The 19,937-nt window shown below is 43.1% G+C and overlaps 2 protein-coding genes across 2 annotated transcripts in view; one reads left to right on the top strand and one right to left on the bottom strand.

Annotated features, from left to right (window-relative positions):
- The window catches only part of CDS2 (CDP-diacylglycerol synthase 2), a 56,489-nt gene extending 52,833 nt beyond the window's left edge, over positions 1-3,656 (bottom strand). The window contains exon 1 of the mRNA XM_004433777.3: positions 3,343-3,656. Coding sequence (XP_004433834.1) covers positions 3,343-3,399 — 57 coding nt within the window. The 5' untranslated portion in view covers positions 3,400-3,656. The remainder of the gene's footprint in view (positions 1-3,342) is intronic.
- An 8,460-nt stretch (positions 3,657-12,116) lies between these two features.
- Positions 12,117-19,641, top strand: PCNA (proliferating cell nuclear antigen). Its single transcript, XM_004433778.3, has 6 exons — positions 12,117-12,507; positions 13,416-13,513; positions 13,676-13,743; positions 15,483-15,677; positions 18,135-18,258; positions 18,343-19,641. Exons 1-6 carry the CDS (start codon positions 12,287-12,289, stop codon positions 18,420-18,422), a joined length of 786 nt encoding a protein of 261 aa, XP_004433835.1. The 5' UTR covers positions 12,117-12,286; the 3' UTR covers positions 18,423-19,641.
- Positions 19,642-19,937: the final 296 nt, after the last annotated feature.

The raw sequence follows: 19,937 nt of genomic DNA, 5'->3' as shown, positions 1-19,937 counted from the left end.
TCAACCAGAAATGACAAAAGCTAACACATCATTACAATGAGACAGTTCCTGCCCTACCTAAGTAACATGCATACTCATTTAATCCACATAAATCTTCTCTGAAGTATATGCTATTTTATCACCTCCATTTTAAAGATGGACTAACAGGCTTTTATATAAGTGATTAGCTCAAAATTACACAGCTGATAAGTGGCAGACCCAGGCTCAAGATGGATCTAGCTGACTCTTCAGCCTCTGCTCTTAACTACTGTCTTCAGTTAAAATTTAAACTCCCCTTTCTAAATGATGTCACTATTTCCTCCCCATACTATTTTTTAATTTTTTTATTTATTTTTTTTCCCCCAAAGCCCCATACAACATAGATAGTTGTATGTCATAGCTGCACATCCTTCTAGTTGCTGTACGTGGGACGTGGCCTCAGCATGGCCGGAGAAGCGGCGCGTCGATGCGCACCCAGGATCTGAACCCAGGCCGCCAGTATCGGAGTGCGCGCACTTAACCACTAAGCCAGGGGGCTGACCCTCCCCATACTGGTTTTATCCATCTAGAAAAGAAGCCTTGAAATGAATAAAGGTCTAATTTAAATAGCACTCCAGCATCTAAGTACAGCAGAAAATCCCAAAACCTTCACTCTAACCTCCAAGACAAACTCTCCTGAAATGCCAACCCAATCATAAATTTTAAGATGCCAATCTCTTGGGCCATGTTTCATCCTTTTCTTTCCTAAGCTCCATTGGAAACACATGGTTGGGCAGGAAGCGGTTCATTCCCAAAGCTTAAATTCCACGTTTCTTAGTTTGGCAATAATACTGTGCTTTGGGACTTTAAAATTATAAGCACGGTTCCCAGAGGAAAACATTTCCTTTATTAGCAACTGGCTTTGAAAATTCCATTCTAGGATGCTAAATATAACAAAATACCTTCTGACCTTCATAACAAACACATTCTCCAGATTATTTTGAAACTAATGATTATCTGCTTATTTACAAGACAATTTTGCAACAGCAGTTAAGCAACTGTAACATTTTAAAGAATCTTTCAAATTTGTTCCAGTTCTTTTAATGAATTGAGCTGATATTGTTTTCTCAATTCTTCTACTATGAAATAAGTTCTCATTTCACAATTCATTTCCCTAATAAGATATGTTTTATTATTTCTAATTTTCTTAAGTTCTAACACAAGAATATCCGCAAAGTCAGAATCATGGAAGGAGGTTTTTTCAAACTACGAAATAGAATAAATCAAGATTTTAAAAAGCTGTACTATATACATTCATCAAAGGCAAATAAAGCATTTCACAGTTCTTAAAATGTATCTTTATTATTAAAAATCCCATACATGATAACTCAGAAATACTGAGTGATGGGGTGACGGGCTGATTGCCTTGTTCTGCGCTAATGGACTAGATCAGGCTTTTAGCAGAATGCAGTAGCTACTATGTTTTAGGGAGCAACACGCACTTAGAGGACTTCGCAACCCCAGACAGTCTGTCACTGTATAAGCAGTTTAAGTGTAGTTGTAAAAAATTAAGGCACCTTTAGCTGGACAGCTCCTCATGCCCTCCCTATCTAAAACATGGGATGAGAAAGGATTGAAGAATCAACTAGCACTTTTTCTCTGGGAGATGGATGCAATGAGTTGGGTAGGAAGAGTAGAAATTTTCTGTTTCATCTATAATCCCATGGGGTTTGTGTGGTTTTATTTTGACCAGTATGTCTACTTATTACTAATAGTTAGCTCTTCAAAAATATAGCCCACTAGTTATCATGCCTTCTTTTTTCTCCCTCTTCTAACACCTTCTAGGCCCACAAAGTCCCATTAACATCAAGTCTAATCTGTCACCCTTAAACGGAGCTCCACAGCCTCCAAACACCTGAATACTCACCAACTACTGTATGTAGGGTGGAGACAGAGTTCTTGCAGGCCCCACCAGGATCTTTAACGGGAAGACTAGAGATTTCAAAGTACCTTAGCTCTGCAAGCAACTTCTAAACTTGCACCAAAGCCCTAAATTTTCTCCAAAATATATTCTAAAACTCAATATGGAGAGTTCTTGGATGATCCTACTGCCAATAGCAACAACAAAAAGGTTGTTTAAAACCCCATTATCTTCCACCCAAAACATTCCTCCTAGTATAACTGCTCTGTTAACACTCTGTCACCAAATCTTGTGCTTTCTTCCTTCCTGGTGTCTCCCCTAATGTCCCTTTCCTTCAGTTATCGAAACCTGCAAGCTACATAAGTGGGTGCTGTGGGCCTGGTGTACTGCAACAGAGATTGGTGGGAACAGCTATTCCTCAGCTCCAGCCAAATGTTATCAGGTGGGAATATGATGGCAGATCTTCCAATTATCCAAGATAGGTAAGAAATTGAGACTGTTAGGAGAAATCTTCTGGTTTTTAAAGCAACATGAGGACCAAAGAAAACATCTGCAGATCAGCCTTTGGTAATCCCCGAGTTAACCAGTCTCATTTTGGTCCAGGCTCCCTCAGTCCATTCTACACACACTGCCAGATCAATTTACCAAATAGACTGCTCCTGATCACTGCTAACTCGAGGCTCAAAATACTACCACGAAGTCCCAACCCTACAGCCACTCTCCACCTTCCTCAACTCCCCCACACAAACCTCTCACGTCAAGGAAAGGAATCTACTCTCCTCATCCCTCACCCCGCAACAAGCTGCATCCCCGCCAAGATGGCCTCTTTTTTATCCTCCTCCTCTACCCCATCAATGCCCACACTTGAAGCAGGAAACAAGCCCATCTATTGGGAGTATCCTTCCAATACCTGCTGACTGTGTGACTTAAACTACTCTGCTTAAAGCGAACAGATCTAACTTTCACGAAGGGATTTAAATCGCCTAAGAGGCAAATCCAATGGCCTTGTCTCCCATGGCCCCCACCAAAAAAATAACATTTTAGAGGTGAGCGGAGACCCTAAGTTGGGCTCAAAGGAGTCGCCTGCCAGAGAAGGCTTTACGGGGTCTCGACGTCCTCACACCGAAGAAAGCCTCAGGGAGGTGGGGGACTGGAAGGGGACCCCCAACCAGCACTGCGAGGCAGGCGGCCGTGAGCAACCCCCCGCGCCCTCCTTCCTACGCCCCAGAGATACCAACCCCAACTGGACCCAGAGCCGTGTCCCCGGGACCCCTACCTGCTGACCCCTGACGCGCGCTTCCCGGGGGCCCCGCACCCGAGGACCCTCCGCGCTGCCCAGCCCGGGTGCCACTGTCGGCCGAGACAAAGGGTCAGAAGGCGAGACGACCCCTCTGCGCGCGCCCCCCGCGCATCTCCGGGAGCCGCCGCCGCCCCGGCCGCGCCCACCCCGACGCCGCCGCTACCTTGTCCTCGGGCGGACCGTCCGGCTCGCGGACGGCCCTCTGCCTCAGCTCCGTCATGCTGGAGACACTGGCGCGACGTCGCCGCGGGGGAGCAGCGCAGCCGTCGGAGCGGGCAGCTCAGCGGGGACGCGCGCGGACTCCGCTCGGCCGGCCCCGCCACGCCTGAGCGGCTCGCAGGCCCCACCGCAGCCCCGCTGCCAGCCCTGGAGCTCGGCCCCGCCCAGCGCCGCCACCGCCCTTTCACTCTGGCGGGGCGCAGTCAGTCTGGCCCGTCCCGGGCCCGCTGGCTGCTTCTCTCCGGAGGAGGGCCCCGGAGCGAGCGCGCACGCGCACCGCCGCCATCACGGCCCCGGAGATGCACCAATGGCGCGAATCTGCCAGGGAGGCGGGCAGTGAGGGCGGGGCGGAGCGAAGCGGAGAGGCGTGCATTGGACAGCAGCGTGACGGGGCGGGGAAAGGCGCGCGTTTCCGAGGGAGACTAGCCAATGGGAGCTCGCGCCTTCCCGAGGATGACAGGCGCTGGTTCTTGGGCTGCCGGGAGCCAGACGCGGTAACCCCGAGTCTCTGGCTCGCCTGCTGTTTGCTGCTCTCGGCTTCGCGTCCACCGTAGCCAGGGCTCTTCCCTCACACATATAAGTAGACGCTTGTTAGGTCCTGAGTGGAAAGGGTTGGGGAGCCCGCCTGTGTAAGAGGAGGGGATCACGTGATAAGGAAGTGCCCACCACCCCCCCCCCCGCCAAACTTAAGTCTGCGTTGCTTTGCCAAGCTGTCTCTAGTACTAGTTGAACGTTATTTATGTGCTAGGCACTGAACTAAGTAATCGCTTTAATTTAGCTCGTTTAATCCGCACAACGTTTGGAAGTGGATATGATTTTAATTTTACAGACAAGATCTTCCGCAGTTTTTCAGATTTCTGTCTTCTGGACTGTTGAAAGACCCTTTTCGGACAGGCACGCTGCCTGCTTTGTTCACAGCCGGATCCCCTATGTACTTGACACATCCTAATTATTAAATTGGTTTAAATTTTCTCCTAAAGGAAAATGATTTAGCCAAGATCTCACTGCTAGAAAGTGCCCACTAACAATTAGAACACAAATCAGTTACCAGTTCACACTAACCACTGTACATACTGCCTGCCTTCCTAAATATATTATTAATACCCGTGTGCTCAAGCATTACCTTTAGCGGTTCCTATTCGCTGCCTTGTAAGTGATGTAAAACAAGTATAAAACGAGGTCCCGTCCCTTAAACATATTGTAATTTAACAAGGAGAGAAACTTGCACACATAGGACTTGCAGTTTCCTATTAGCAATTTTGACCTGAGCTGTGGGTTTCTGGGAAAGTAGTGAGAATTCTGAGAAGAACATTATATTTTCTTGATTTCTGTATGTCCTATATTCCCAAGTTCCTGTAACAGTGCTTCAAAGTGACAGTAAAAAAAGATGTGGAGGAACACTGAACTCAGGGAATGCTATGTTTCCTATTACCAACATTGCACAAATACTTGCGGGGTTTTTTTGTAGATACCACTCCCTTCAGACCATAATTTATTTAGAGAAAGCTTTGTTTTTGTTTTTTATTTTATCTTTTAATGCTATTTATAAAAGTAAATAACATGCTGATGTTAACTTTAAAAATCTTTTAATCTGTCAAGGACTGTGTGACCACCATTTTGACTAATCTCAGTGGTCACCTCTTGATCTAAAGACCAAACACCTCTTGGGTAAATTAAGCAAGCTCTATTATCTAAAGGACACAGAAGGACATCAACACAGAGGGAGCCACAAGGTCATCCTCTGAGACAGGTGGAGGTGTTAGTATCCAGATCCTCACCTTTAGGGAACATAATTGTGAATGGTCACATCTGAGTAAGCATCGCATCAGTCCTTCCAGAAGCTCAGATGTTCCCTTTCAAACCCAGCCTACTATAAAGGAGGCTGGAGAAGCAGTGTACCTAGATCAGAGTTTCAGAATGTACAGCATTATTTCTAGAGTAGATAACCCCCTCCAATTTGGCCTGAACAAACTTCTTACCCATCACACTCAGCCCTCCCAGGCTAACTGAGCTCAGACCGAGTCCATTCCTGAAGTCAGTGCTATGGAGAATAGAAATCAGGTACTCAGACCTCTGGAAGTCATGCTAACAGGACTTTAGGTCAGCTTTAGAGTGCCTCCCTCAATTGTAGAAAGAAATTAAAAGTAAAAATCTCCCCCCACCTCCAGCCCAAAGAAGAATTTTGTTCCTTTACATCACCTCACACCTCCTCCTCTATCCCTGATTTTTCTCTTCTATTCCTCGTATTAGCTCTTTCCTCTAGGTTCATTTCTTCCAGGCTTGTGGCATGTCTTTCGTATAGTGATTTCTTTTCATTGGTCAGTTCCATTGTTTTCAGATGTTATTTGGTTAGTAGAAGTAACTAGCATGAGATTGTTAGTTCCTCAGAATGTGCAGGCTGACTGTGAGCTCAGTATAAGTGGGCAGCTGTTGCTATAATTATTATCATTCTATAATAAAAACACCTCCCCAGGGGCTGGCCCCATGGCCTAGTGGTTACGTTTGGCACACTCCGCTTCAGTGGCCAGGGTTCGGTTCCCGGGCATGGACCTGTGCCACTCCTCGGCAGCCATGCTGTGGCAGCGATCCACACACAAAATAGAGGAAGATTGGCACAGATGTTAGCTTAGGGCAAATCTTCCTTAAGCAAAAAGAGGAAGATTGGCAACAGATGTTAGCTCAGGGCGAATCTTCCTCAGCACACAAAAAAAAAAATCTCCCCACTTCTTGATATTTGAAAACTGCATTGGTACAAGTGACAATTCTTTAGTTCCCTGAATAGTGTTTTTCCTCTCTTTGAGGGGAAGAGTTGTCAGTAAACAATTCTTTAAACAATAAATTCTTTAAAGAACTCTCAAGGGGCCAGCCTGGTGGCATAGCAGTTAGGTTCGCACGCTCCACTTCGGCGGCAACAGTTTGGATCCTGGGTGCAGACCTATGCACCGCTCATCAAGCCATGCTGAGGCAGCATCCCACATAGAGCAACTAGAAGGATGTACAACTATGACATACAACCATCTACTGGAGCTTTGGGGAGGAAAAAAAAAGGAGGAAGATTGGCAACAGATGTTAGCTCAGGGCCATCTTCCTTAAAAAAAAAAGAATTGTCAATAAACAAAAACAGGCTTTATCTGCTTTTTATCTTGCCCTTCATGTTGCCTTTCTACTTCTTAGTTTGACAAGTGTTCTCAGCTAAAACTTCGTATTCAGTTTTATGAGATGACATGCAAAATGGACTCGAGAATGGGCTAGGCAGAACTGTCAAACTTCTTAAAGCTTCAAAAATACAAAATCTGTACTCTCTCAGACTAATAGACCTATTAGATTATTAGACAGTCCATCTAAACTATAATGTCAGTCACCTCTCTGATAAACTGTAGGTCTTACTTTTTCAAACCAATAGTCTACATGGGGGCGCAGGTGGCTTTAAGCACAAATACGCATCTATTGATCACACGTGCTGAGACAGTCCTACTCAGTCCTGATTATTCACTGGAATTAACTGGGGAGCTTCTAAAACATACTAATGGAGGGCCCACCCTAGACCAACTAAATAAGAATCTCTGGAGATGGAGCCTAGAGGAAATAGGCTTTAGTTGTTGTTGTTAAGCTCCCCAGGTGAGTGTAATGTGCAGCCAGGATTGAGAATCACTCTAATACATGATATCACCTTGTAAAGAAATTTGCCAGAAATTGTATAAAATCGTTTACAGCATTTTTCTCTCCCAACCTTCATTAACATTTTCTGATCAATACATGTTTGATGAAGAAAGTGTGGGAAATGCAGAAAAGTACAATGAAAAATATTTAAATGATTTGTGGTATCATCAGCCACAGATAATTACTGTTAATATTTATATTCTTGCCTTTTATTTCTATTTTCTGTGCACTTACACCCAGATATAACAATTTTAGAAAATTGGAATACTATTGTTTATACTGTTTCATAACATGACTTTTCTCTTTATCATTAAGTGCCCTTTGAGAATAGTATTTGAAAGGCTATATAGTATTCCATCTTACAGATTTACCATAATTTACCTTACAAAGACCATATTTTTTAGACCTCAAGGTTATTTCCAATTTCAGGGGAATTGTTAATAATTCTATAAGAAACATTCTTAAACATGCTTCATCTTAGTGAGTATCTCTGGTTACTTCTTTAGAAAAAAAGTCTAGAGATTGAACTTCTGTGTCAAAGAATAAACAAAATTCTAAGGCTTTCCATACACATTTCCAAATTACCACTAGAAAAGTCACACGAATTTGTACTCCCATCTTCAATGCATGAAAGTGCCCACTTCTTTGAATCCTTCCTAATAAATGGGTGTTAACACAATTTTTATTATACAGTATGTTAAAATTCTATCTCCCTTTAATTTATATTTCTTTGCCTATTAATACGGCTAACCAGGGCCAGCCCCGTGGCGTAGCGGTTAAGTGCACGCACTCCGCTGCTGGTGGCCTGGGTTCGGATCCCGGGCGCACACCGACGCACTGATTGTCCGGCCATGCTGTGGCGGCGTCCCATATAAAGTAGAGAAAGATGAGCACGGATGTTAGCCCAGGGCCAATCTTCCTCAGCAAAAAGGGGAGGATTGGCGTGGATGTTAGGTCAGGGCTGATCTTCCTTAAACACACACACACACAAATATATGGCTAACCATTTTTTCATACATTTACTAAGACTTGGCCTTGGACACTGGAAGCCAGATACCTCTGGCTTTTGGTTTTTTTTTTTTTTTTTAAAGATTTTATTTATTTTATCTTTTCCCCCCAAAGCCCCAGTAGATAGTTGTATGTCATAGCTGCACATCCTTCTAGTTGCTGTATGTGGTACTCGGCCTCAGGATGGACGGAGAAGTGGTGCCTCGATGCGCACCTGGGATCCGAACCCGGGCCACCAGCATTGCAGCGCGCGCACTTAACCACCAAGCCACAGGGCCGGCCCAATTTTTTTTTTTTTTTTTTTTTGGTTTTTTTTTTTTGTGAGGAGGACCAGCCCTGAGCTAACATCCAATGCCAATCCTCCTCTTTTTTTGCTGAGGAGGACTGGCCCTGGGCTAACATCCATGCCCATCTTCCTCCACTTTATGTGGGACGCTGCCACAGCATGGCTTAACAAGCGGTGTGTCAGTGCACACCCGGGATCCGAACCGGCGAACCCCGGGCCGCCACAGCGGAACGTGTGCACTTAACCACTTGTGCCACCGGGCCGGCCCCTCTGTGGCTTTTGTTGAGATGTATAAATTTTCCTTTTCTCTTCATCAGTTTGAATTGGGTTCTCTGTCATGAAAATTTAAAGTGTACTAACTGGGCTGGCCCCGTGGCTTAGCGGTTAAGTGCTCGCACTCCAATGCTGGTGGCCTGGGTTCGGATCCCGGGCCCCAGGTGCGCACTGACGCACCGCTTCTCCGGCCATGTGAGGCCGCATCCCACATACAGCAACTAGAAGGATGTGCAACTATGACATACAACTATCTACTGGGGCTTTGGGGGGAAAATAAATAAATAAAAAATAGTAACTAATGATTAGAATTTATAAAAAAAATAAAGTGTACTAACCAACACAGCTCTCTTAAGCATACCAAAGTTTTAAAACTTATGTATGTCATTCTTTATGTTTTACAGGTTTTTCTTTTTATGTTTAGATGTTCACAGAAAGATGTCATAAATATTTACCAAAATACTTTTCCATTTCTTACTGGGTTTACATTTATTTGAATTTTAATTCTTTAATCTATCTGAAATTTATTTCAGTGAACAGTTATTAGGAAGAATCTATAGCTTTATTCTTTCCTAGAAGTTTTACCAACTGTTTCATCATAATCACTTAATTCATTCTTTCTCTCACTGATTGGAATAGTACCTTTACCAGATGTTAAAGTGATCTCTTAAAACAAATTAGATCATATCAAAGACCTTCTTTGGATAACTTTCCCTTGCATTTAGAGAGCTTGCAAAGTCCTATGAGAATTCACCCCTGCCTCTCTTTGCAACCTCATCTTGCACCACTCTCCCTATTGTTCAATGGTGTTCCAGACACACCAATCTTTTTTTTTTTTTTATGAGGAAGATCAGCCCTGAGCTAACATCCATGCCAATCCTCCTCTTTTTGCTGAGGAAGACCGGCTCTGAGCTAACATCTATTGCCAATCTTCCTCCTTTTTTCCCCCAAAGCCCCAGTAGATAGTTGTATGTCGTAGCTGCACATCCTTCTAGTTGCTGTATGTGGGACGCTGCCTCAGCATGGCCAGAGAAGCAGTGCGTAGGTGTGTGCCCAGGATCGACGGGGGGGCCGCCAGTAGTAGAGCGCGTGCACTTAACCACTAAGCCATGGGCCGAGCCCACCAATCCTCCTCTTTTTTTGCTGAGGAAGACTGGCCCTGGGCTAAACATCCGTGCCCATCTTCCTCCACTTTATATGGGACGCCGCCACAGCATGGCTCGACAAGCAGTGCGAGGGTGCGCACCGGGGATCCGGGCCCACGAACCCTGGGCCGCCACAGCGGAGCACGCGCACTTAACCACTTGCGCCACCAGGCTGGCCCCAGATACACCAATCTTTGAGTTCTATTATATGCCAATTATATCTCAGTTAAACATATCCCCTCAAAATCTTTGAATTCTAAAACTACTATCTTAACCCCTTCTAAGCATGCTGTCCTTTTAAAACATACTAGTCTTTCAGCCTAGAATACTCTTTCTTCCACTCTCCAAATAGCTAGCTTCTCTGGTAAAATGCTACCTCCTTGGAGAGGCCTTCTCTGACCACAGGTCATAGCCATTCATATGCCCTCATTTCAATTGATCATGTGCATTGTGGGTACTACATGGGTGGAGTTTAATTGCCATTTAAAATGTCTTCAAATCTACTACACTTTGACTTAGCATTAAACCAAAATTTCATTATCTAAGCAAAAACCACAGAAACAGAGTAGCAGAGTATACCTTGGTTATTAGTGAAGTCAATGTTCCTCACTGGAGAAATGAACACATTCCATGTTTTGCAAAGGAATGGAGACTCTAAAAGACCTAAGAAAGGAAAATACTCACAAAAAGATGAAGCTGTTATATTTTGATGTATAGATGTATGCAAAAGGATAACTGATCACACATACAGCAAGAAAGTGCTAGTATCAAAATTTACAAATGGGAAATCATCAACAAAATGAAAAAGCAACCTACTGAATGGGAGGAAATAATTGCAAATCATATATCTGATAAGGGGCTAATATCCAAAACATATAAAGAACTCATACAACTCAGTAGCAAAAAAACAAACAACAGCAATTGAAGGTATCTTCAATTAAATGAAATAGACACATCTAATAGCAATGCCAGAGGGAGGGAAAGACTGGGGAAAGGCAATATTTGAAGCCATAATGGTTGCGAATATTCTAGACATGATGAAATACATGAATCTTCTTATTCAGGAACACAAAATTCCCTGAACAGGATAAATAAAACCAAATCCTAGATATATGGTAGAAAAACTAAAGAATTCTACAGACCAAGATAAGATATCAACCGCTACTAAAAGGAAATGCTGTAATCAAACCAAAAGAGAAACAAGGGGATATATATAATATGGAAATGATTAATATAATATATAAAGTGCTCCTTTTAATCAATAGGAAAAAGTTCAATAGAAAAAGTATAAACATGCAATAGTCAAGAAATACATGAAAGAGGTCCAACCTGTAACAATTTTTAATATGCAAATTGAAATTTTCACACAAATGAGCACAAATTTAAAAATGAGATTGCTAATATCTATAGTTAGGAAAATAAGGGGAAATGAGTATGCTCACAGTCTTGGCTGGAACGTAAATTGCAATATTTTAGCTGTCAATTTAGTAACACTTACCAAAATTTAATATGTATGATCTTCGACCCAGCAATACTACTTCAAGGAGTTGAGCTCAGAACAATCACCTAAGTGCCCAAAGGTGTTCGTAATTACAAGAAATCGGTAAATTAGGTTACATACATAGGATATTATGCCATCTTTTAAAAAGATACTGATACAAAACAGATGAACGTGGCATAAAACATACTTTATTAAGTACATTGCAGAAGTGTTAACAGGATGAACCCATTTTTGTTTTTAAAAATGTGTATTTGTACAGAAAAAAAGGTTAGAAAGCAGTATAAAAGCACCGATTGCATGGTATGAGCTTGGGGGGGGGTGTGTGGTGGGGAGCTGAGATAACTTTATCATAACTGTACACCTCTTTATCGTTGGACTTTTAGGAGCGCGTGACTTCTATAATAGCAATAATAAAATGCACATTTAAAGCAGCTGTTCTCTTCAGGCTACAGGCGGGTTTTCCTCCCGGTAGGCTGGATTTGTGTTTCACTTTCACTTGCGTGACTGGAAACTCTTTATTCCCAAAGCCGGAGGTTGAGGAGGCACCATAAAGCTGGCGCTCAACAACTCCCGGCCCGGGCCTGGCCCTCACTATGCCCGGACTTGTCCAGCGTCCAGACTCCGGAACAGGACAAAAAGGCGGGGAGTCCTGCCTGACCCCGCCTCTTGGCCCGGGGAGGCGCTGGGTTCCCACCTCCACCCCCTCATCCTCCAATGGATGTTCGGGGTGGGCGGGCTTTGAGCGGAGGAGACACGCGACTGGCCCTGGAGTCTCTCCACCCAGACGGTGGGCGGGCAGCGTGGTGACGCCTCGGCAAGGGGCGCAGGGGAAGAGAGCGCGCGTTCGCAGACGCGGCGGTGTTAAACGGTCGCAGGCGGGGCAGGCGTGTGATTCTCCACGCTCTCGGGCTTTTGCCGCTGCGTGCGCTCGCTTGCTTTCATTCTGTGAAGCCTAAGCCGGCTACACCTTCCTCCTTTCCTTTGACTGTAGCCGCTTCGTTGTGACTCCGCCACCATGTTCGAGGCGCGCCTGGTCCAGGGCTCCATCCTGAAGAAGGTGCTGGAGGCTCTTAAGGACCTTATCAACGAGGCCTGCTGGGACATCAGCTCGAGCGGCGTGAACCTGCAGAGCATGGACTCGTCCCACGTCTCCTTGGTGCAGCTCACCCTGCGCTCGGAGGGCTTCGACACGTACCGCTGCGACCGCAACCTGGCCATGGGCGTGAACCTCACCAGGTGAGCCGCAGGGCGGCGGGGAGCCGGCCCTGGTGCCCGCGACCCCAGCTCTTGGCGGGAGCGCCTCCGAGCCGGGTCCTCATTGGCCGGCGTGGGCCATCTGTGCTTTGTCATTGGGCTGCTGTGCTGGGGGGCGGGACCCAGCGCAGCGCGCGGTTCCGAAAGCCCGCGCTGGCGGCCGCGCGAACCGGCTCTTTCCGCGCCAAAGTCACAAAGCGGTGGTGGCGGGAAAATGACGGGCTTCTCTGCGGTGCCAGGAAAAGACTGTTCCAGAGCTCTTTGGTCATTGGGTGCCGGGGGCCTTGGATGAGAAACCTTGGTCCCGGCTGACTTTAACCGCTTTATAACGATCTCTAGGCCTGTCTCCTTACTTAGGGACAATAGGTTGTTGCTGGTGTCTTATTATTACAAAGTTGCAGTGAGCACCCAAGGTCTTGGATTTGAGGAACGATTTCTCCAGGGCAGTGGCTTTCAATTTTTGGTCACTGTCTAGCACATACACATGTTTAAGTTGTAAAAAGCTTATGAGAAATATTTACCCATGCTACATGCAGTGTGTTTTAATAGGTGTATTAGATCGTTTATAATGGTCATCGCGGCCCAATAATTTACTTCACCCACTAAAAGAGATTTGCAATTCAGAAAATACTGCTCTTTTATTTATATCCAGAAATGAAACTGCTGGTGGTACGGTGTGGGCTTTTTAGTTTAAGTGCAAATACTGCCAAATTGCATTTCAAAAGGGCTGGAACGGTTTCTACATCCTCCTGCAGTACATTTACCTCACTCTCCAATTCATCAGACAGCCTAATGGGTAAAAATGGTAATTCCTTGTTTTAATTGCTTAGAAATTTAATGATCTTGAGAAGATGGTGTCGATTTTAAACCCTGTGTCTTCTACGTTCTAGTATGTCCAAAATACTAAAATGTGCTGGCAATGAAGACATCATTACCCTAAGGGCTGAAGATAATGCAGACACCTTGGCACTAGTATTTGAAGCTCCAAGTAAGTCATACTCTTCTACTGAGTTATGCTAGAGAAAATTAAAATGTGTCAGTATTTCTCAAAGCTGTGAGAAATTTAAGATGATGTTTATGATGCTTGTAAAATTTACATTATAGTTATAAACTTACATGCTTTTCTTCAACATTTGCTTTCTTTTGGTAGATCAAGAAAAGGTTTCAGACTATGAAATGAAGTTGATGGATTTAGATGTTGAACAACTTGGAATTCCAGTGAGTATCGAAGTTTTTTTTTTTTTTTTCCTTCCTGAGGAAGATTTGCCCTCAGGTAACATCTGTTTCCAATCTTCCAGTCTTCCTCTTTTTTTTTTGGCTTGAGGAAGTTGGTAGCTGAGCTAACATCTGTGCTGATCTTCCTCTATTTTGTATGTGGGTTGCCGCCACCGCATGGCTGACAGTGGTGTAGCTCCATGCCCGGGATCTGAACCCACAAACCCCAGCCACTGAAGTGGAGCATGCCAAACTTTTTTTTTTTTTTTTAAAGATTTTATTTATTTATTTTTTCCCCCCAAAGCCCCAGTAGATAGTTGTGTGTCATAGCTGCACATCCTTCTAGTTGCTGTATGTGGGACGCGGCCTCAGCATGGCCGGAGAAGCAGCGCGTCGGTGCGAGCCCGGGATCCGAACCCGGGTCGCCAGCAGTGGAGCGCGCTCACTTAACCACCAAGCCACGGGGCCGGCCCCCGGAGCATGCCAAACTTAACCACTAGGCCACGGGGCCAGCCCCTCAAAGTTTCTGATGAGTGTACTGTACATAGCCATGATAGTTACACATGTTAATATAATAATTTTAAAGCCTACTTCCTAATAGAACTTTTTCTATATATCTGCTGATGCATGTTCCAAAGTGGGGTTTTAGTATTTAGACTGACACATTTGTCATTTTATTATACTACAGTACTCTAAAATGGATCATTTGTTGAATTCGTTGCTGCCAAGTGTGCATATTTGCATTAACCTCCATGCATGTTTTTTTCCCCTTAGAATGCTTGGTTTTTATTAAGACTAGGTTTATCAATGTCAAAGGAGAGAAGAGGTGTTGGGATGTTTAAAATACCTAATATCAGTGGGCCGGCTCGGTGGCATAGCAGTTAAGTGCGAGTGCTCCGCCGCGGCAGCCCAGGGTTCGGATCCCAGGCACGCACTGACGCACCGCTTGTCAAGCCATGCTGTGGCAGCGTCCCATATAAAGTAGAGGAAGATGGGCATGGATGTTAGCCCAGGGCCAATCTTCCTCAGCAAAAAAGAGGAGGATTGGTGATAGACGTTAGCTCACGGATGATCTTCCTCACAAAAAATAAATAAAATATTTAATATCATATTCTCTTGTTTTGTTTTGGGAGGCAGGTAGGCCTGCTTGCACCATCATTGTTTGCAGTTTGTATGCCGTTCTCTAATGTCCTCTTGATTTAGCCCTGGAGGGTTATTACAGGGAGGCTCTAGTTCCCTGGACAGTGCATTTAGTGTCAAAGGTTTAACTTCTTATTTGTTTTCTTATAACATACGTATTTATATCTGCATTTATTTTTTGAGTGGTTAGAGTGTGTTAGGGAATTGCACAATGAGTGATATTTCAAAATTAGAAAATCTTAAATTCTGAGTTCTTGGTTTGTTTGTTTTTGAGTTTTTTGCTGAGGAAGACTCACCCTGAGCTAACATCCGCTGCCAATCCTCCTCTTTTTTTGCTTGAGGAAGATTAGCCCTGAGCTAACATCTGTGCCATTCTTTCTCCATTTTTTATATGTGGGTCACCTGCCACAGCACGGCTGACAAGTGGTATAGGTCCATGCTCCGAATCCGAACCCACAAAACTGGGCTGCTGAAGCCGAGCGTGCCGAACTGGAATCACTCAGCCACCGGGCTGGCCCCCTGAGTTCTTGTTTAGATGCTGATTCTTCAGAAAGTGAGGGTGACAAATCTTTAATTTCCAGCAACTTTTTTTTGTTCTATAGGAACAAGAGTATAGCTGTGTAGTGAAGATGCCTTCTGGCGAATTTGCACGTATATGCCGAGATCTCAGTCATATTGGAGATGCTGTTGTAATTTCCTGTGCAAAAGATGGAGTGAAATTTTCTGCAAGTGGAGAACTTGGAAATGGAAATATTAAGTTGTCACAAACAAGTAATGTTGATAAAGAGGAGGAAGCTGTAAGTAGTTTTTAAGTAAACAGAAAATACTTTGAAGAGAATTGTAACATGGCTTAACATTAGGTTATGTCTTAGTCTGTGCTGCTATGACAAAATACCATAGACTGGTGGCTTATAAACAATGGGAATTTATTTCTCACAGTCCTGGAGGCTGGGAAGCTGGCAGATTCTATGTCTGATGAGGACCTGCTTCTTGGTCCACAGATGGCAGCCTTCTCACTGGTGGAAGGGGCAAGGGAGCTCTCTGGGGTCTCTTTTATAAGGGTACTAATCCCATTTGTAAGGGCTCCACCCTCATGACCCTAAGTACCTCCCAAAGGTCTCATCTCTAAATACCGTGACACTGGAGATTCTATGTTAACATGAATTTGGGGGGAGGACACAAACATTCAGTCTAGAACAAGGTGTAATTGCTAAAATTAAAGAAAACTCTAAAGAAAAATAGACAACTGCATTTCTGAGTAACTAATTTGTGAGAACTAAAAGATAGTGTTGAAATCTGCAGGTGATTTATAAGTGCCGTTTAATTTATAATTTGTGAGAAGGGAATGCAAAGTCAGTGCTTTCTTTATAAACCACAGAACAATGGGTTTGTGTGTCAAACCCACACATACTCTATGGACAGGATTGGGAAACTAGGTGTCTCTAACCTTTAGCTTTCTGGAGGTATTTACTCTGCTTTTAGCAAATAATTGAGCATAGGACAGCCGTTCACCAGAAGGATCTTGTTCAGGGTAATAATCTAGCTGTTATGGGGTATGTAATCCTCATACTAACTTTCTTTGTGGTAGGCCCAAAAGGGGGCCTAGAGAACCCTCATTTAACCAAAAAAATAAAGCACATGCTAATTCCTAAATATCCTTAAATTAGAGTTTTCCTGTAATCAAGTCCTTTTTTTAGATCCTTGGAGTATTTATAAACTAGTATTTGGTAACTGTACTAAAATAAAACTTATACTTGCCAGCCTATGAACATCAGTTAACTCTCTGTAAATCAAGGACAATTAAAGGTCCTATCCTCACAGGATTATCAGGATTAAATATGGTAACATTCAAAGTGCTTAACACAGCATCTGGCATATTGTAAGTCTATAGTAAATATTAGATATTATTTTCTTGTCCCTTGCATGAGTAGTCAACCCTCAGTTTATTTTATTTATTTATTTATTTTTTTGTGAGGAAAATCAGCCCTGAGCTAACATCTATGCCAATCCTCCTCTTTTTGCTGAGGAAGACCGGCCCTGAGCTAACATCCATTGCCAATTCTCCTTTTTTTCCCTTTTTCTCCCCAAAGCCCCAGTAGATAGTTGTATGTCATAGTTGCACATCCTTCTAGTTGCTGTATGTGGGACGCCGCCTCAGCATGGCCGGACAAGTGGTGCATCCGTGCGCGCCAGGGATCCGAACCCAGGCCGCCAGTAGCGGAGCACGTGCGCTTAACCGCTAAGCCACGGGGTCGGCCCCCAACCCTCAGTTTAAATGAAGGTAAAACTCCATTTAAATAAAGATGTTTTAAAAAAATATTAATAACAAAAGCCCAGAGGCTAATTGTGACTTTTGTCTCCTAAATTACATTTCACTCCCCTGCCAACTTCGTTTTTAAATCTCAAATATTAGTTCTTCCATAAATATTTTAATATTATGTCAAGTATAAACATTAAACTTTACACATCTAAGGAAATTATTCAATATTAAGGAATTTATCAGTGTTCCTATTTCCTTAGTTATTTCAGAACAGTTGGAATCAAAATTTTAATAAGGTCCGTACATTGCAGTTGGTTGGTATGCCCCTTAAATTTTTTTCATTCCATTGGTTCTCTCCAATTTCTTTTTTCCCTTGTCTATTACAGTTTTATTTGTTGAAGAAACTAGGTCATTTGTCATCGAGTTTGCCAGAGTCTGGATTTTGCCGATTGTACCCTTGTGTCAATTAATATGTTCCTCTACCTCGTATTTCCTATAAACTGGTAGCCATAGCTTTAGAGGCTTGATGATATTCAGGGTGTTCTGTTTGGGGGTGGGAGAGCAAGAACACTTGATAGACAGTGGTATGTACCTCCAGTAGAAGGCATGAAGTATCTGGATATCTTTTTGTGATTTTAGCAGCCATAGTAAGCATTGTCTACATTCATTAAGTCATTAGGGTTTGCAGAGTTGTAATATATTAATATATTTAATTCTTTCTTCATTTATTAGTTGATTTATTTATTAGAAAATATTTCCATAAAAAGAAGCTCTCATCACATAATTTGGTTACCTATAGGAAAGGCAGGCTAAATACTTGATTTATTTATTTATTTTTGCTTTATTTACCTATCTTAAAAATTAGTTTCAGAGCATCCTCCAAAGTAACCAATAAAGGGTTTTTTTTAATTTGTTTTTAAATATATATCATAAACTAATGGGTTGCAACTTGCTTGACATTTTTCAATATGATGAATCTTGTTTTCTCCCTTAGGTTACCATAGAAATGAATGAGCCAGTTCAGCTAACTTTTGCACTGAGGTACCTGAACTTCTTCACAAAAGCCACTCCACTCTCTCCTACAGTAACACTCAGTATGTCTGCAGATGTACCCCTTGGTAAGATAAATTTGTTGAATCTTGTTTTGTAGGTAGTATATGTGGTACTTCTCATTAATGAACTATGTTTTTGTCTTCTTTCAGTTGTAGAGTATAAAATTGCTGATATGGGACATTTAAAGTACTACTTGGCTCCCAAGATTGAAGATGAAGATGCATCTTAGGCATTCTTAAAAGATAAGAAAATAAAACTAAGCTCTTGGAGAACTGCTTCTGAGATGCCACCATGTACTTAAGTGTCTTCTGTCACCAAATTTGTACCTCTGAGTACATATGTAGATAATGTTTTCTGTATATAACCTATTTTTTTCTCCATTCTCTACAGTTTTTTAAAGAATAAAGTCCAAAGTCAAATCTGGTCTTGTTAACCTAGAAAGACTTCTGCCTTACCTAGAAATACTCCTTGTGATTTTTATAACAAAAGGGTTGTGACTCTAAATGCAGTTTTAAGAATTGTTTTCAATTTAAATAAAAGTTATTTGAATTTTAAACATCACAGGACAGTGCCTTCATTTAGACAACGACTGTTGCAAGTATCCTAGGGAATTCACAGCTAAAGCTACCCTGGAATGTAAATGTGTTTATTTTTTTCAGTCTAGAGCAGCCTGATATAAATATGTTAGACATAATAATTAAAAGTATTCCAAATACAGTAGGTGATGAGGTATTTTGGGGGATTCATTTGCCAAACTTATTTTGGTATTCTAATTTGAGGTCAAGAAATGAACAGAGGAGAGTAGAACAAATCGTTATGTATTTCATTATTCTGTCATGTTTGTTAGCAAAAACTAACCCTTTTCAGCAGCTTAATGTACTCAAAGTTGTGTGGGTTTTATGACTAGCATTGTTACAGGGCAGTGTTTCTTTAGCCTAGGGAACCTTTTACAAGAACCTTGGAAGTTTTAGTAGATCTGATAGGGCCCAAGGAGTATGTTAATGCAAAAATAACTTCTCCAGTATAAGTAGCCTTGTTTGAGGCATGGATGTTGGATTCAACCAAGAAAGTGCAAGGCCCAGCAGTTGTGAAATAGACTGTTTAAAACAGGGACACAAACTGGCATGCTACATACTGAGAATTACTTTATTATAGTCCTTTTTCCCAGTGTATTTTGTGTTTGGTGGATTAAATGATTTTGTTGTACCTGGACTGAGTTCTAGTTACTGGACTTGAGAACTCCCTGCATCCAGCAGGTAACTTATTCATTACCTTGTGTGTGCCTGGGGGAAGGAGACTGGCTGCAAAGGGGCCTGATGGAACTTTTGGGGGGTGATAAAAATAGACTATGGTGATGGTTCCAAGACTGTATGCATTTGTCACATCTCATCCAGTTGTACTTTACTGTATTTAAATTGTACCTTAATAAATCTGACATTTTAAAAAGCTTCACGTGTAGCAAAATGTCCCTTGTGGGCGGGCCTCTTACCTGGGCAAGGCTTGGTGATAAGGAGAAGGAAACAAGCACAAGAACGTGGGGCTGCTAAAGAGAGTAGTGGTGGGGTACTGACGGGCAGAGACCGCGGCGCGCCCCTATAGAGGGCTGACTGCCCTGTGCAATGGATCTGCGACCTGGCAGCTCCGGTCCTCCGGGAGCTCCGAGGGGTTCGGCTTCCGCCTCCCGGGGGACGCCGCTGAGCTCCCTACACTGCCCGAGGGGGTCAGGGAAACAAACGTGGCCGGC

The sequence above is a fragment of the Ceratotherium simum genome, chromosome 21 (genome assembly GCF_057802395.1).
Source record: "Ceratotherium simum simum isolate JZ-2026a chromosome 21, ASM5780239v1, whole genome shotgun sequence".
Taxonomy (NCBI): domain Eukaryota; kingdom Metazoa; phylum Chordata; class Mammalia; order Perissodactyla; family Rhinocerotidae; genus Ceratotherium; species Ceratotherium simum.
This window is presented reverse-complemented; position numbering and strand designations above follow the sequence as displayed.

Coding starts and splice junctions, on each gene's coding strand:
- PCNA (XM_004433778.3), top strand. CDS start 12,287: ATGTTCGAGGCGCGCCTGGTCCAGGGCTCCATCCTGAAGAAGGTGCTG. Junction 13,514..13,675: donor ACTAGTATTTGAAGCTCCAA/GTAAGTCATACT, acceptor TTCTTTTGGTAG/ATCAAGAAAAGGTTTCAGAC. Junction 15,678..18,134: donor TTGATAAAGAGGAGGAAGCT/GTAAGTAGTTTT, acceptor TTTCTCCCTTAG/GTTACCATAGAAATGAATGA.